The 18131-nt window shown below is 38.2% G+C and overlaps 1 protein-coding gene across 2 annotated transcripts in view; it reads left to right on the top strand.

The window, feature by feature from the left end:
* Positions 1–18131, top strand: part of LOC149834752 (cysteine-rich receptor-like protein kinase 6) — a 63730-nt gene that overhangs the window by 14687 nt on the left and 30912 nt on the right. For both annotated transcript variants that reach the window (XR_016432801.1, XM_090011534.1), the window contains exons 2-4: positions 5595–5726; positions 5808–5953; positions 6046–6256. Coding sequence is in view for 1 of the 2 variants with exons in the window: in XM_090011534.1 (XP_089867660.1) it covers positions 5595–5726; positions 5808–5953; positions 6046–6256 (489 nt within the window). In the remaining variant the exon portion in view is untranslated. The remainder of the gene's footprint in view (positions 1–5594; positions 5727–5807; positions 5954–6045; positions 6257–18131) is intronic.

Genomic DNA, 18131 nt, shown 5'->3' with positions numbered 1-18131 from the left:
ACAGTGATGTCATCATTCGCCTTCCTGCAGAAGCAAAAACCCGCTATCTATCGATTTGAACAAATTCAACCACGAACCACAAGTCGTCAATGAAAAACGACTATAAACTCTCAAAAAATCTGGCATTGTGGAGATCGGGTCATGCAAAGAGGCATGACAACTAAGTTAATAGCCCACACGAGATTCCTGTGTCCCAAACCTATCTGTCGACTGCATCATAGCCTGTCATGAAAGAGAAAATATTAGACACTGAATTATGTTTCACAAGAAATGCGTACCTCCTCGCAACATCGATTACATACCAAAAGCCTTGTAAAACTGTAGCGATCGTTGCCGGAAATCTGGTCGGGAGGAATGTAGGTTTGAACGTTTGCCGGTACTTCTGTAGGGTATTGCTGCATGATGGACATTACATGAGTTAGCTATTTGACAAGCTTCACGCAATGGGAAGCAATATAATGTTTTACATACCTGTTCATTCGAAGGGCTTTGTTGTTTTTTATTACAGGTTGGTTGTTTCTTAGTCCTTTTCTTGCCAACCAATTCTAGTGCACCCTTTGCCCTCCGACGACTGCGATCAGAGGCAGGTTTTCTTTTGATACCCTGCGCTTCATGAATATGTCCATCATAATCAACAACGTTCACTACTGACTTGTTGAAGATAATGTTTACGCTTCGGCGCAACTTCTCGGGAGTGTCAAGCGAGACATGATTTTGACCTACGTTGTTCGATCCCATTATCTTCGGCTGGTATTCATTCGCTGCAACAGACTTAATGTGAATTAACTCCACATTTTCAAGTAACTCCGTTGCAGCTTTTCTCGCACATGCATAGCCTTCTTCGCTTCTCGATGCCAAATCAGCAACATGCATGAATGACCTACACAGTTGTTGGTAACGGGAGGCTATGTGGCACTTCTCGTCAACACCAGATTTACTCGCATTGTCCATAACGAGTTTTTCAATCTTCGCGCATCTCGTCCATCTTCGCATTACGTAAGACTCAGGTATTTCTTGTATCTTCTCTTGATTGAGTGCCTTTAATGCATGACAGCATAGGATACCTTTGAATTTATACATTTTGCACGAACATTCTACCCTTCCGTTGTTGACATTGTACGTGACATGCGCTTCTTGCCTTTCCTGATGCTTTTCGCCCTGACAAAAAATATGGTATTTGTGCATATTCTCGGTTTGCACCACTTCTTCTATTCTGCAATTCATGACACGCAACACCTCTTTCTTGATCCATTCAAATGCAGTTAGTGTATACAGAGCTGCAGGTCGCATCAATATTTTCATGCCAAAAGTTAGAGGTCGTGTATTGAAGCATTTCACGTCTTGTTCAAGCTCATTCTGTCTTAGACCGTCTACAAATAATTCATATTATTCCATGAAACGAAACATTGTTAAACATGAATACAGGGTTTTCTTCAGCGTGGCATGCATAGATTCGGCTCTTTGTGTGCTTATCATACCTGCACAAAAGTATTATCTTCCATATGCCAATGCCCACTTCTCTTTTTCTGCATATAAATTTTGTAACCACAGACAGTCAGCAAGGTCGTATGTCTTAATCATTTTGTCCCAATCTGACTTAAAGGTGACCTCGTCTACGCTATGAAGTACACACCTTGTAAAATGTTTGTCAAAACCTGTATTCTGATTAAATATTTGTCCTATGTTCTTTGCTGCATTTTGAAAGATATGCCACAAACACAGGCGATGATGTGCATCTGGCCACACATGAAGCACTGCAGCCGCAATTGCGTGATCACCATCTGTAAGTACAGTTTCAGGATGCTTCCCATTCATTGCCTGTGTAAATACTCTGAACAACCACTCAAAGGTTTCCTTGGTCTGGTCATACACAAAAGCACCGCCTAATATACAACTCTGTGCGTGATGGTTCACTCCCACAAACTGCGCAAATGACCACTGTTCAGTGTTAATCTTTACTGTAGTATCAAACACAAGCACATCATTGAAGCATTCATAATCTAATCTAGACCTTGAATCTGACCAAAACATATTCACGACATATCCATCTGCGTCCACTTGCATTGCACTAAAGAAACCATGTTCATTACTTGATTTATTCTGTAAGTAACGAACCAAACAACATATTTCTCCATTTTTCATGTTATCTGTCCTTTTCCTGCTCAAGTGGTTTCTAAGATCCAAAGGTGTGAATGACACATTTTCGCGACCACCATCAATGCGGGTAAACAAATTGTATGTCTTCCTTGGTGCAATGCCGGCGCTATCGGCTATTTCAGTCATTGCAACATGAGCTACAATTACTTTACGATGTGACCTTAGCATAGGAGTCATAAATGATGCAGATAAATCATGATTATGATCACTGATTAAAGTACGCACGACAAATTTCCCATTCAGATGTCTTCTCAAAACCAATCTCGCCTGACATCCACATCTTGATTCTGGCGTGCTCCTAGTTGGATTTGCCATTGATTTCTTCCAACCTTGCTTGGAACAGACATATGTCTTTCTAACCAAGACACCCTGTGCATTTTTTGACCAAGAAAATCTTCTCACACTGAAGTCAACTTTTAAGGCATAATCATTGTAAAATTTATATGCATCTTCTTCGTTATTAAAATGCATTCCTTCTACAGGAACATAGTCAAGTGCAATTCCATGTACATTCCCAGTTCCTACGGTTTTATTAAGTGTACTGACATCAAAATCAGGATCATTATTAATTGCATTTCTTCTCCTGGAACATTGAAGTCAGGTGTACTTCCGTGTACATTCCCGGTGCATACACTTTTATTATGTGCGCTGTCATGGTAGTCTACCTCATCATTGAATTGCATTTCTTCCACTGGAACATTCAAGTCAATAGTGGGTCTAATGCCTGCACCCTTCTTTTCATGTGCATCGTCAGTGCAAATGTTCAATTCTTCAGTTGGGTCATAAGTATAGATATTCAATTCTCCAGATCTTTCTATTGATTGAGCTACATCGTCTTTATTACAACCTGATGATAAGCTCAATAATGTTTTAAGCAATATATCAATTTGTGTTTGCAGTAACATGGCAAACAAGTCGATATTATCTCACAAAAATGAGAGTCTGTTACTAATACAGCGGTTTGAGATACAATGCATATGATGAGTGAATGTAGGATACCTGATGGGGTAGAGGCCCTTCCTAGCATCTGTAAACAAGCATTCCTGTCAACAGGTCCCAACGTCTTACAAATATCGATAAGTTTCCAACCTTCGTAAGAACAAGATCTACCTGCAATAACCAAACAAAGCCTTAATGACACACAAGACGACATGCCTTCTTCATCGATAGCATGATGCTGGGAAGCTACTCACGCCGCCTTGATGGAACTGGTTGGAATGTTTGTGCATCATTGCTTTCTTCCTTAATGCCTAACAACAACGACAAATAAAAGAAGACAGTGGAATGTTTTGTAAGCAATATATCAATTTTCGTTAGCAAGCGGCATAGGTTTACTACGATTTAATCAGGATGCTTATAAGAATGGATACCACTAGGGTTACGCAAGTCAAAGCAACGATTTAATGAATGAAAGTATCAAAGCAAGTGCGGTTTGATGTTTGCTTATGCTGAGCATCGACGTGTCACTTACCATGCCAATAAAATAAACATGTCGTACATGTGTGTTGACGATAACGCTCTCATAATATCCACGAGGCTCTAAAGCGAGTTCAATAGAAGTCGCTGAGAGAGCAACGATATGCATGCGAAAATCTCCCCGCCATGCGTGTCAAGATGTGTTTCTGCACCCAAACGTTTTCAAAGTCTGTGTACAAATATCTTACAAATACATATTACAAAACATATAATATCTTACAAAACGATATGTATAGCGATTTGTCAGATATTGAAAATCGATACAGCAGTTCAGTATTTATAACTTATAACTCGACGATACAAAAACATACTATCTAAAAGGTCGATAAATATATCGCACAATAAATTACAAATCGATAAGGAAGAACTTGAACATAATAGCAAACAAATCGATATTAACTAACAAAAATGTATCTCACAAAAATGAGAGTCTGTTACTAATACAGCGGTTTGAGATACAATGCATATGATGAGTGACTGTAGGATACCTGATGGGGTAGAGGCCCTTCCTAGCATCTGCAAACAAGCGTTCTTGTCAACAGGTCATAGCGTCTTACAAATATCGATAAGTTTCAAACCTTCGTAATAACAAGATCTACCTGCAATAACCAAACAATGCCTTAATGGCACACAAGACGACATGCCTTCTTCATCGATAGCATGATGAGATGAAAAGCTACTCACGGTGCCTTAATGGCACTGGTTGGAATGTTTGTGAATCATTGCTTTCTTCCATGATGCCCAACGACAGCAGAAATGAAGAGAAGACAATGGAATGTTTTGTAACACAAGGCAGGCACGCGAAGGCGACAGTGTGTTGTACAACAGGATAAAAAACAAGGCGGAAAGCTCGACTGGAGACGAAGGCAAAGTTTGCGTTGATAATGGGAGCACTGTTACAGCAGATGGCGCAGGCGAACGTCTCCACTTTAAATGGTTAACATCAAACTTTCTGGAAGGAGGACTTTTTTGTCCTTTTCCCCACCCGTCGTTTCACAACTTTTGAATGAAGGATATTTTTGTCATTTCCTCGAACCGTCATTTCAGTGCAAGAAAAGCAAGTAAGGGTGATTAAGTCTTTGCAACAGCACCAGAGTCCGATGCAAAGTTATGTCAACATACACGGGAATACGAGCCCCATGTGCATGAATACGTGGCGCTCATTCGATCCCCCGAACACGGACGTGGGATTCAGTGAATCATCGGGGCCGAACATACACAACCCTCCCCAGATTATGGGGCACTTTTTTTTTTCATGTCAGAAGACCATGATCCATCGACCACATTGGCACATTCCTGGTCCTGCATTATGTCCTTATGAAAGCTGACTTGGTTCTACTCATCCCCTTGTAACCCCCGTCATCATACCCTATGTAGCATCTCGTTGACGATCTGATAGATGGATTCAGCTCTTGAATTGCGCTTCTTGGACCCTCTTTTCACTCTCGTAATTATGAATGAACATGAAAATTAAAGTGCTCGACGGTGGCATATATTTGAGGTTTCTTCAAAATATGACATCATTTTAATATTTCTAATCTCTCTCCCTTGACAAGATAAGAAAAATGGTGCACTTTTTTTTCATGTAAGGTACTTCGTCACAAAAATAAATATAGTTTTGTATTGATCTATTGTTCTATTATTTTACATATAAAACATTTTGTTTATTCCTAGTGTCTCCACGCTTTTCCTTCCTCTGTATTTTTCACGTTGCAGAGAAAATCTCCCAAAAAAACCTTAACAGGTCCAAAGACGTTCATGACCAATAAGTTATCGTCCACTTCAATTACTTTCTTTTAAAAAAAAAATTGGCATGAAATATATTATCGAGGTGGTTAGGCTGTGTAAGTTGGCATAGGGCCACTTGCCTATGAAAGTCAAAAAAATGCTACGGCACATGGAAAACTCAAAAAAAAAAAAAAGCATGATGATTTTAATTCCCACCTAATGCATGATTTCAGATCCCTCCACGTCCAAGTCAACAAGGAGATTGGTCATCATCATTGTCTCCATCTTGGTTCCATCAGCATTTATTCTATGCATCCTGGCTGTATTCCTATTGATCAAGAAAGCGAAGAAGAGCGCCACTCAAAGTAAGCTAATAAACATCTGTGAACCATTTCTTACATTTTTTAGACCTTTTCAAAGTCCAATGATACGAAACCTCTGTTTAGATGAGGGTGAAGTTGCTCTTTTAGACGAGGGTAACGTCCAGAGCAAGGGATCTTTAATTTTTGACTTGGCCAGCATTAGGGCCGCTACCAACAACTTCTCTCAAGAAAACAAGCTCGGAGAAGGTGGGTATGGTCCTGTCTACAAGGTACTGGTTCTCTCTATCTTTAAGAACCCCTAGTTTTCTTTACTATCAACTACTTCAGTCAAATCTGATCTCAATGTGGGGTTGTTTTGTAGGGCAAGTTGGCAGATGGTCAAGAAATAGCAGTGAAAAGGCTGTCTAGCAATTCAGGGCAAGGAACAAATGAGTTCAAGAATGAGGTGCTGTTGGTCGCAAAGCTCCAACACAGGAACCTGGTTCGGCTTCTTGGTTGTTGCCTGGAAGGACATGAGAAGATACTCGTCTATGAATATATAGCCAACAGAAGCTTAGATACAATTTTATTTGGTCAGTCAATTCTGTCCATATCTCAAATAGTTTCCAAGCTTTTTTTTTCTCTACTTTGTTCGTTAGGTAATGATGTTGCATTTCTCGTGGAAATCCACCGTCCTTCTATGGTCACACTCAAGCATTAAACAAGAAGAAAACCAACAACCATAGAAACAGCAAAGCCCCAAAGAGCGGGTACACAGTCATTTCAATTTGATAGTAAAACTAAATTTGCTAGTCACCTGCCTATGCCACGTGGAAAATTCCATGAGTTTAACCCATTATGAGCACCTAATATATTTCTTTGGTTGGATGTGCGGTACTAGTTGGACCTGAACCAGATATGTCCTGCTTAGATTTAGGTTGCAGGTTGCCCTGAACTAGTTCTCGTAAAGCCAGATAAGACGTGTTTCATCCCAAACCCAAGTACATTTGGAACCATAGCAAAGACCTGAATAGTGTGGGGAAGGGGGATATAACAAACTAAGGACGCGGCTGATGTGCAGAACGCGTCAGCTGCGTCCTTTTTACAAGGTAATTTTAGTTTCACCCCCTTTAGGGTTAGAACGGGGGACGGGGGGACATTTTTTTTTAAAAGTCAGGGGAGGGGTCCCCCAACTCTCTCTCTCTCTTCTCTCTCTCTTTTGCAGCTAGGCAGCGAGGGGTGAGACTGACGGGGGTGAAGCAGCGCCCAGGCTCTTCTAGGCTCTTCTTCTTCGTTCTTTGTTCCTGTATCTTTATCTCTCTCTCTCTCTCCTTTTCTTTTTCATTTTCCCTTCTTTCCCCTTTTTTTTCTTTCCCCTCTTCTTCGTTCTTCCCTCTCTCTCAACCCCCTTCTTCTTTGTTCTTCATTTTTAGTTTTTCTTTTTCTTTTCGCTTCTTGGTAGAAAATTGAACCAAATTTCTTAAGTTAGTATTTTTTGCAGTTAATTTGATTTTTTTTCTTTGATTAGATCTTTGAATCAAATTTTTTAAATTAGGGCTTTTTATATTTAATTTGATTAGATTTTTTTTATTTAGGGCTTTGAATCAAATTTTTTATATTAAGATTTTTTATAGTTAATTTGATTAGTTTTTATTTATTTATGTTTTTGAATCAAATTTTTTAAATTAGGGCTTTTTATAGTTAATTTGATTAGATTTTTTTATTTATGACTTCGAATCAAAAATTTTAAATTAGGGCTTTTTATAATTAATTTGATTGAGGTTTTTTTATTTGATTTTCTTTGACTAGGGCTTTGAATCAAATTTTTTAAATTAGGAATTTTCATTTAATTTTATTGTTTATTTTTTATAGTTTAGGTTTTTTGGTTTATTTATGATTTATTTTCTTATATTTTATGGTTTTATGATTTAATATGTTTGATTATTTAATTTTTATAGTTAATTTGATGTTAGAGTTTGATATTTTTATGATAAACTTTCATAATTAGATGTAATATGACATTGATTAAATCATTTATATATCAAAAAATATCAATTCTTATTTTTTCTCAAATTATCTAAATTTTAAATATTTTTTAATTTTTAGATCAAATCTGAGATCCATTTTCGGGGCTGGAATCAATAATGTGTTTGTTAAAACACTCATATGGTTGGGCGTATTGAGTCGTACGATTCAAAACGAAGTTATCCGACCCATTATTCGTGTGTACGTAAAACAAACATTGAATACAAGGAGCACAACTTCTTGTACAATGAAAACAAATATTGGTCTTAGTATAGTTGTTACAGAACAGACATAACATGAGTTCTGTCTATTATATTCGTTCATTCTGTCCAATCTTGAATGAGCCATTAAACATGCCCTTAAGGTACACTTAATGTCAGATCCTGGACTACATCTCCAGTCATCTGTCACTTTTGTTAGCACATAGTCAGGTAACATAGTCAAATTATGGCGACTCAACTCAAATCTCTTGCCAATTCCAGCCACAACAATAAATATATTGGATATTTCAAAAATAATATGATTTTATTGCAATATTAATGCAATAAAAATACTTTTTTTATTTTATTTTTCTATATTTGTAAATACTTTTTTACATGATCTGATAAAGTTTCAGGACTTTCCCGAGAAAAACAAATTTTTTTTTGAACAGTCATTGTCTGACTCTTAAGAAGCCGACAAATACCCACTTGCTGGAAGAGTGCCGATGATTCTTTGAAGTCAGATGATTGGGTTCGTGAACAGTCGTATCGCCTATTTTATTTTTTGTATGTTTATATATTTTTTTTAGAGAATAGAAATATTGATATGATCTAAGGTTTATTTAAGTCTCATAGGAAGCAGACTGCTCCTCTCTCACTGCAGTGCCGTCGTCGGACTGCCCCTCTCTCACCCACCCCTTCTCTGCGACTACCCCTCTCTCACCCATCGGACTGCCCTTTCTCTGCATCCCGAAGGCTCCTTGACTACCCTGACCGTCTCCCTCTCGCTGCAATTCCCGTCGCCGGACCGCCCCTGTGGCCGACTGGCTTCATCACTGGGCCTATTTCTTTCTCCCACCCTCCGGTACGGTAGGGATTTCATTCTTCTTTGATGAGTGTAACCAGGAGGGGTTGAGATTTTCGTGAATCGGCATTCATAGGCGTAGTGGATTTGGGGATTTCGTGGATTTCTGAAAGGCTCGGGGATTCTCATTCAATTTTTTGGTGTAAATCAAGGGGGGTCGCTTGAACCAGAGCAGGGCGCAATCTGAAACCCTTTACTACTGGATACTCTCTCTCTCTCTATTTGGGTTGTCGGAACCTGGGTCGCCGACTAACAGTGAAGCAAAACCATCGACTAACAGATACTCTCTCTCTCTTTTTGGGGTAGCCTGAACCAGAGCAGGGACGCAATCTGAAACCCTCGACTACCGGATACTCTCTCTCTCTCTTTGGGTCGCCGGAGGCAAACGAAGCTCGTCGGTGCCTTCCCCCAACCCTCAAACCCGATTAACTGCTCTCTCTCTCTCTCTCTCTCTCTCTCTCTCTCTCTCTCTCTCTCTCTCTCTCTCTCCTGCAGGAAGCTCGTCGAAACCAGGGTCGCCGAAGGCAGACGAAGCTCCCACCGTACATCTCTCTCTCTCTCTTTCAGCGAGAGGGAGGAGGTTTTCACGCCTTGGGAGATCCGACACAGGCAACGGAGGTAGCCCCCCTCGATGAGCGACGATTCAAAGTATTTTTTATGTACTTCCGCCAAATTCTCCTTTTGTGACATTTTCATGTTGTTTCTTTTCAAAAAAAAAAAACTTGCTTTTTATATATTTTTAGGCAGTGTTTTTTTATCCTGTGCATAACTGTTTAGTTATACACTGTCTGTCCCAAGCCCGGATAACGGCGGAGGGTTGCGGTAGGCCAGTGACAGCCAACGTAAAAACTTAGTCACACCCTATGAATATAAACCAATATGCGAATTTCGTTGGGGCATTCCCTACTAAGCGACGCTCTATACTCTATAGGCCTGGAGACAGTGATAAGTGGGCAAGGGTAGCTAGGACATTGCCTAGAAGCGATGCGTCAAACCGACGCCCGGGGGTGGGGTCAAATAGGCAAGGGTTCCCGCACTTTGTTGGACAGGTGAGGGTAAAAAAGATAGTTCAAGACCATACAATTAGGTTAGTCACTTGGAACATAGGGTCTTTAACTGGTAAGTTGGTAGAGTTAGTAGATGTTATGTATTGGAGAAAGATTGATATTTTATGTTTACAAGAGACCAAATGGGTAGGTGAGAAAGCAAAAGTAATACAACATTGGGGATATAAGATTTGGTATTCAGGAATACAGAGGAATAGGAATGGAGTTGGGATTGTTATCAGTCGTGAGTTTATAGATAATGTAGTTGAGGTCTGTAGGAAGGGGGATAGGATTATACTTATTAGATTAGTAGTAGGTACGGATATTATTAATTTTATTAGTGTTTATGCACCACAAGTCGGTTTAGATTATTTCATTAAGCGTCAATTTTGGGAAGATTTAGACAGAGTAGTACAAGGGATATCTCATGGAGAAAAGATTTTCATCGGCGGAGACCTTAATGGACATGTAGGCATTAGTAGGGATGGATTTGAGAGTATCCATGGAGGCTATGGTATAGGAGAAAGAAACGAAAGTGGAGAAATGATTTTAGATTTTGGTTTGTTCTATGATTTGATCTTAGCCAACACGTGGTTTAGGAAGAGAGAGTCTCACCTAGTAACATTTAAAAGTGGGGTTAATAAGAGTCAGATAGATTTTTTCCTACTCAGAAAGAGAGATAGGGGTTGTTGCATCGATTGTAAGGTTATACCGGGAGAAAGTATAGCTACACAACATAGAGTCTTAATTTTAAATCTTAAAATTAGAAAATGCCACAAAAGGGATAGACATAGGATTGATCCTAGAATTAAGTGGTGGGCACTGAAAGGAGCTAAACAAGGAATGTTTGTAGAACGGGTAGCTAAGGAAGCTAATTGGTGTCTCAAGGAGGATGCAGAATCAATGTGGAATAAGATAGCGGGTTGCAAGCGAAAGGTGACGAAGGAGGTTTTGGGTGAGTCTAAAGGCGGTGCACATCTAGGTAAGGATACATCATGGTGGAACGGAGATGTCAAATTAACTATTAAGGTTAAAAGAGAGTGTTATAGAAATCTAAGAGTCGTGATAATGAGAATTTGGAGAAGTATATGGTAGCAAAGAAGGAAGCTAAAAAAGTAGTTCGAAACGCGAGGGATAAGGTATATAAGGAGATCTATGACAAGTTGGATACCATGGAGGGCGAAAAAGATATTTATAGGCTTGCAAAGATAAGAGATATGAAATCGAGGGATCTGGGTATGGTTAGATGTATCAAAGATGAAACGCAAAGGGTTTTAGTTAAAGATGAGGAGATTAAGGAGAGATGAAAAGATTATTTTGATAAGTTATTTAATGGAAGGCATGCCCAGGATCTTAGAGACTTCTCCATTCCTTTTCATGAGATGAATCGTGACTTCATGCGCAAGATTCAAAAGAAAGAAATTGCAGAGGCTTTGAAGAAAATGCAATCCAGAAAGGCAGTAGGCCCGGATGGTATACCTATCGAGGCTTGGAAATGCTTGGGTGAGAAAGGTTTAGTATGGTTGGAAAATCTTTTTAACAAGATTTGACGGACAAATAAGATGCCTAATGAGTGGAGGAAGAGTACTTTGGTACCTCTCTATAAGAATAAGGGTGATATACAAGATTGCACAAACTATCGTGGTATAAAACTCATGAGTCATACTATGAAACTTTGGGAGAGGGTGATTGAGTATCGGTTGAGGAAGGTTGCCATGATATCGGAGAATCAATTTGGTTTTATGCCTGGAAGATCAACTATGAAAGCTATACATCTTCTTAGACAACTTATTGAGAGATATAGAGAGGGGAACAAAGATTTGAATATGGTTTTTATTGATTTGGAGAAGGCATACGATAGAGTACCTAGGGATGTTCTCTGGTGGACAATGATGAAGAAAGGTATCTCTCTCAAGTACATTAGTATAATTAAAGATATGTACGAAGGAGTAGTAACCAATGCCCGCTCTTGTGGAGGGGTGACAAACAATTTTCCTATAACGGTTGGGTTACATCAAGGATCTGCATTAAGCCATTTCCTTTTTGCTATAGTGTTAGATGAACTTACGAGATCAATTCAAGAAAATGTGCCGTGGTGTATATTGTTTGTTGATGATATTGTTTTGATTGAGGAGTCTAGAGCTGGGGTTAATGCTAAGTTAGAATTATGGAGACAGACTTTGGAAGCAAGAGGTTTTACGTTGAGTAAGAGTAAGACAAAATATATGGAATGTCGGTTTAGTAAGCAACGAAGTAGTGATGAGAGTGTAGTGAAGCTTGGTGAGCAAAAAATAGCGGTGGAGGACTGTTTTAAATATTTGGGATCTATCATTCAAAAGAATGGAGAAATTGATGGAGATGTAAATCATAGGATTAAGGTTTGGTGGATGAAATGGAAAAGTGCAACTGGAGTGTTGTGCGATCGTAGGATGCCATTGCGGTTGAAGGGAAAGTTTTATAGGACGACAATTAGACCCGCTTTACTATATGGTACAAAATGTTTGGCTACCAAGAGACATCATTTTCAAAAAATGAGTGTAACTGAGATGCGTATGCTTTGATGGATGTGTGGAAAGACACTAAAAGATAAGATTCAGAACGAGGAAATACGTAAGAAGGTAGGCGTTGCACCCATTGAAAATAAGATGAGTGAGCATCGTTTACGATGGTTTGGGCATATTCGGCGAAGGCCTAATGATGCTCCAGTTAAAAGGATGGAGAAATGGAAAACTATATTAGCTAAAAGAGGTCGGGGTAGGCCTAAGAAGACTTGGATGGAGATGATAAGAAAGGATATGAAGGCTTTGAACCTCACTGAGGACATGACATTGGATAGAAATGATTGGAGGAGAAGGATTCATGTGGAGGACCCAAAATGATTTTCTTTTTGGTTCATATCGCCGACCCCAATTGTTTGGGATAAAGGCATTGTTGTTGTAGAGAATAGAAATATTGTTTTTTTGCATGTTTTTGTTGAATGGCAGTGATGGTCACCGCCCCTTGTAATTATAGATAGGGGATCTGCCTATAATATTTGCATGCAAAGTGAAGTGATGTTGGGCCCCGTGAGTATGGTGAGTGATGAGTGAAGTGTTAGGGGTCGAGTGTACATCCGAGAGTGATCTTTCGTAAGAGTGAGTCCCTTGTAATTGGTTGTCGAAGAAATAAAACCTTATTTAATTTTATTAATCTTCATTCTTCCTTAAGCTCACTATGTGAGCACTTTGACTTCGACACAACTCGGTATAGTTTAGCTCACGGTTAAGCTATTGCACGATGTCAAGTACGTCCTCACTCATCATCTCTGGATATACTATTTGGATATTGGATTCTTATTTTGTGGATATATTATTTTGGATCTTGGATAGCGGATCTCTATTGAATCTTAATCCAAATTGGTTTTAGAACAAATGAGCTTTTTGGCATTAGATCATTAAATACACACTTCGTGTAGGGTCTATTACTTAGTTTAGTATTGAGAGTATAGGTCTAGAATGTCTATAATTAGTATTGGTGAGTGCTCAGTGAGAGTTCACTGAACTCAACAAATGGTATCAGAGCTAAGTCAAGTATCTTAACAAATACTTCAGCTCCATTTGATGGTGGTATTATAAAGAGATAATGGTAGATTTGACAGTTACATTAAGTAGAATTGAGAAGTTAAACCATAATAATTATGGTTAATGGAAGTTCTGCATGAAATCTTACTTCCATGTTCAGGGTCTTTGAAATGTTGTGTTAGGCAATAAGACAACGATGTTTATCGAGCTTGAAGTAGCAAATAAATGAAAATTTAAAGTAGGTAAGACATTGTTTGCAATTAAGGCCACTAACTATAAAAATAAAAATTAAGGCCACATTTCAGAAAGAATTATTGGAGCATATAAGAGAAGCTCAAATTCCTAAAGATGCTTTGGGACTCATTTGTGTTGTTATTTTCATGAGCAAATGATGCTCAGTTACAACTGCTTGAAAATGAGATCGGTATGCTCACACAAGGTAACAAGTCAATATTTCAATATTTTATGAAAGTTAAGAATATATGTAGTGAGATATCTTAGATTAATCCCAAGTCTAAGATTAGTGAGATTCGTATTGTAATGAAATGGATCAACACTACAAGAAAAATGTGGATTAGCGACGGACGCTATCCGTCGCTAATCCATCGCTAAACAGTTTAGCGACTGATTGGCGACGGATTAATGATGGATAGCGTTCGTCGCATAATCCTGGTCGCTAATTAGAGATAGAACTTATCTGTCGCTACTTCTGTCGCTAATTTGCAAACATGACCCGTCGCGAGTACGTCGCTATTTTAAATTAGCGACGGATATTATTCGTCGCTAAATTTTTTTAAAAAATTTAAAAAAAAATTGATCCCTACCGGGGCGGTATTCCGGCAGCAATAGGCGACGAAAAGCACGACTCCGTCTTTGAAGACGAGATCGTCTACGACAAGCACGACTCTGTCTCTGAAGATGAGATCGTCGCCGCCGCAGAGGCAACGAATGCTCACCGGTTGATCTCGGCTCTCCCATGGGGCTACGACACTCACATGGGCGAGCATATCGTCCAACTCTTCGGCGGGCAGAAGTAGAGGATCGCCATCATCAAGGACCCCAAGATCCTCCTCTTCAATGAGGCCACCTCTGCGCTCGATGCGGAGTCAGAGTGCGTAGTCCAGGAGGCTCTGGACAGAGTGATGGTGAGCAGGTCGACCGTCTCCATCGCCCACTGCCTCTCCACGATCAGGGGCACCGACGTGATCGCCGTGGTGAAGAATGGAGTGATTGCTGAAGAGGGTAGCCACGAGACGCTCAGAAAAGAAAATGACTTACCGGACCGGAGAGTTCGGGCTGACCTGGTCCTCCAGCACCGGCGGGCGACTCTGACTCCTCTTCTTCCTCGCGTTCCTCCGCCACGATGTACAATAAGTCATCATCGATTTAAATTTTGAATGAAGAGAGAGGAAAAATTTTGTGCCTCAGATGGGACAGTTTAAATCGAAATTTAGCGATGGAATTTTTCCGTCGCTAATCCATCGTTAATTAGCGAGGGAAAAATTCCCTCTTTAATCCCTCGCTAATTAGCGACAGATTAATTACGAAATAATTCCCTCGCTAATTCCGTCGTTAATTAGCATTTTTTCTTATAGTGTTTGGCGACAGAAAGATTCCATCACTAATCTGTCGCTCATTAGCGATGGAATTACGAGGGAGATATTTCCGTTGCTAATTTTCAAAATATTTTGAATGTCAGTGACGGATAGTTTTCTCTCGCTAATCTGTCACACATTTGCGACAGATTTTTTCTGTCTCAGCCGTAGAAAAAATCTGTCGCAAATGTCCGTCGTTAATCCACATTTTTCTTGTAGTGCAAAACCAAAATACGTCACTTATGGACTTGCAAGAACACACTTCAATCAAGTATAACACCTCATTGAATAAGCCAAACACCCACACAAGGGTCAAATATATTTGTTATTAATAAAAATCCTCTCTTGAGAGAGCTATAACAATACAAGGCCTTGGGGCCTATTTATAATGAATGGGACCACTGAGCTAACACCTATTATAGTAAAAAGATTGAAATACCCTTGATGGGTATTTCGGTTTACAATATATGTATGTGTATATATATATATGTATCTTAACCCCCCCCCCTCAAACTCATTGTGGAACAATCGAGAGTTTGCCAAGTAGGAAATGAAATCTGGGGGACAAGAGCGCTTTGGTGAAGAAGTCTGCTTGTTGATACTCAGACGAAACATAGGGCAATGTAATGGTCTTTCTCAAAAATTCTTTACGAACGTAGTGACGATCCATTTCACTATGTTTTGTCATCTCATGAAATGTATAATTGCTTGCAATGTATACATCGCTGTTGTTGTTATAATATAATCTTGAAGGTTCTGCAATATGAACTCCCAAGTCTTCTTGAAGTTGTCTCAGCCACACCAACTCAGACGTAGTTGTTGTCATGGCACGATACTCAACTTCAGTGGAGGAGAGAGACACCTACTACTTTTTGCATCACTATGAAATTAAAGAACTACTTACAAAAACACAAGAACCAGTGGTTGAGCGTCTATCATTTATATTCCCTCCCCAATCAGAATCAGAGTATGCAATGACTTCTAATGAGAAAGAATATGATATAAATAATCCATAAGTAATAGAATTTTTAATATATCTAATAATTCTTATTACAGTACTTATATATACTGTAGTGAGAGTATGTTGAAACTGACTAACATAATGAATAGCATGAGAAATATCAGGACGAGTAATTGAGAGATAAGACAAGGTGCTAATCATTTGTCTGTATGGAGTTAGATTCTTCAGAGGTTCTCCATCATCTAGCTTCATTTTTGCATTGATGACCTCTGAAGTATCAACTTGTTTGTCATCTGAAAGTCCTGATCGTTTTATAATTTTTGTTGCATACTTAGTCTGTGACAAAAAATAACCACGAGGTGAGTAAGTCACTTCTATTCCAAGAAAGTAACATAAAAAACTAAGATCTACCATTTCAAAGTTATCTTTAAGGGCATTTTTTTATCTAATTTACTCCTTGCTTGTCACCTCCTGTGATAATTATGTCATTTACGTAGAGTAGTAATATCACTATTTCTGCATAGGAAGACTTAACAAACAATGCAGTGTTAGCATAACAAGATCTAAAATGAAATTGTGTCATCATACTACTAAATTTATCATACCAAGCTTTGGGAGCTTGCTTCAAACCATACAAGGCTTTGCGTAGATGAAGAATTTTTCCATGTGCTAAACTTAAACCTGGTGGAGGATCCATGTACAACTCCTCATCCAGATTACCAATTAAAAAGACATTTTTTACATTCATTTGAAAGATTGACCATTTTTCAATTGAGGCTATAGAATTCAGGGCTCTAACAGTGGTTATTCGGGCGACGGGAGCAAATATCTCATCATAATCTATCGCATATTCTTGACTGTATCCCTTGGCTACTAGCCTAACTTTATGTATTTCTAATATTTCATCCCATTTAGTTTTAACCTTGTAGACCCATCTACATCCTATAGTTTTCCTACCTTTAAGTAATGTTTGGATTTTTCAAGTTTTTGTTTTTTCTAATGCTTCTAATTCATCATCTTAATCCACTCTTTATGATTTTTGGCTTCGTAGTAGGATGTTTGTTCTATATATGAATGTATGACCATAAGACATGATTTATACCTTGGTTCAAAAGAATCATAGGATACAAATCTATTAGGAGCTTTTGAAATTCTTATGGATCTTCTAATACTAGAAGAATTAATATCTTGATTTTGTAAATATCTTTCCAAAGCACATGGTGGGTGGTCTTCTGTATGTCTAATATAGGTTTGTATATTATCATGAGATATGTCTTCATTACTAAGACCATCTATATTTTTACTCTCATGCACATCGTGAATACATGTTTCATGTTCATTGATAAAGTCAAACAGAAATGAATAATCACAACTCTCTTGGATTTTTTCTTTGATAAAACCATTTTTATTTTCAAGAAACATAATATTTCGTGAAACATATAATTTGTTTCTTTCAATGTCATAACATATATATATATATATATATATATATATATATATATATATCCATTTTGGTTTTCGACATAGCTTAAGAAGACACAAGGGATACTTTTGGGAAAAGTTTGTCATTTTTATTAGTAAGGATAAAACATTTACATTCAAAGACTCTTAACCTATTATAATCGAGTGATGTTTTAAGTATTTTTTCAATTGGAGAGACATTTTCAATGTTTTTTGAAGGCATTATATTTATCAGATAAACTGTCGTAAGGGCGGCTTCGACCAAAAAACTTTTTGAAACATTTCTTGAAATAAGAAGTGTTCTAGTTGTCTTAATGATATCTATGCTTTCTTTCGGCTAGTCCATTTTGTTGAGAAGTGTATGAACATGATTTTTAATGAATAATCCTATGTAGGCCAAGGTAATTTTTTAACTCTTTTGACACAAATTCTCCTCCAGAATCAGTTCTAAATATTTGAATATTGGTTTTAAATTGAGTCTTTGTATAGTGATAGAATTTTTTAAAACAATCAAACACTTCTGATTTTTGTTAATTTTTTTTTATCCAAGAGTGTCTATTATAGTTGTCCACAAATACAATATAATAAGATACACCTCCTTTAGATACAACTGGAGTCGGTCCCCATACGTTCGAATGTACTAAATCAAATGAATTTTTAGATATAAAATGTCTTGGTCCAAATGATAAGGATTTCATTTTACCAAGAATGTAATCTTCAAAAACACTTTTTTCTTTTATAACTTATAAGAAATA

Source organism: Nuphar pumila, chromosome 6 (genome assembly GCF_984573655.1).
Source record: "Nuphar pumila chromosome 6, dmNupPumi1.hap1.1, whole genome shotgun sequence".
NCBI classification, from domain to species: Eukaryota; Viridiplantae; Streptophyta; class Magnoliopsida; order Nymphaeales; family Nymphaeaceae; genus Nuphar; species Nuphar pumila.
The sequence above is the reverse complement of the archived record's forward strand: the minus strand, read 5'-3'. Positions and strand labels throughout refer to the sequence as shown.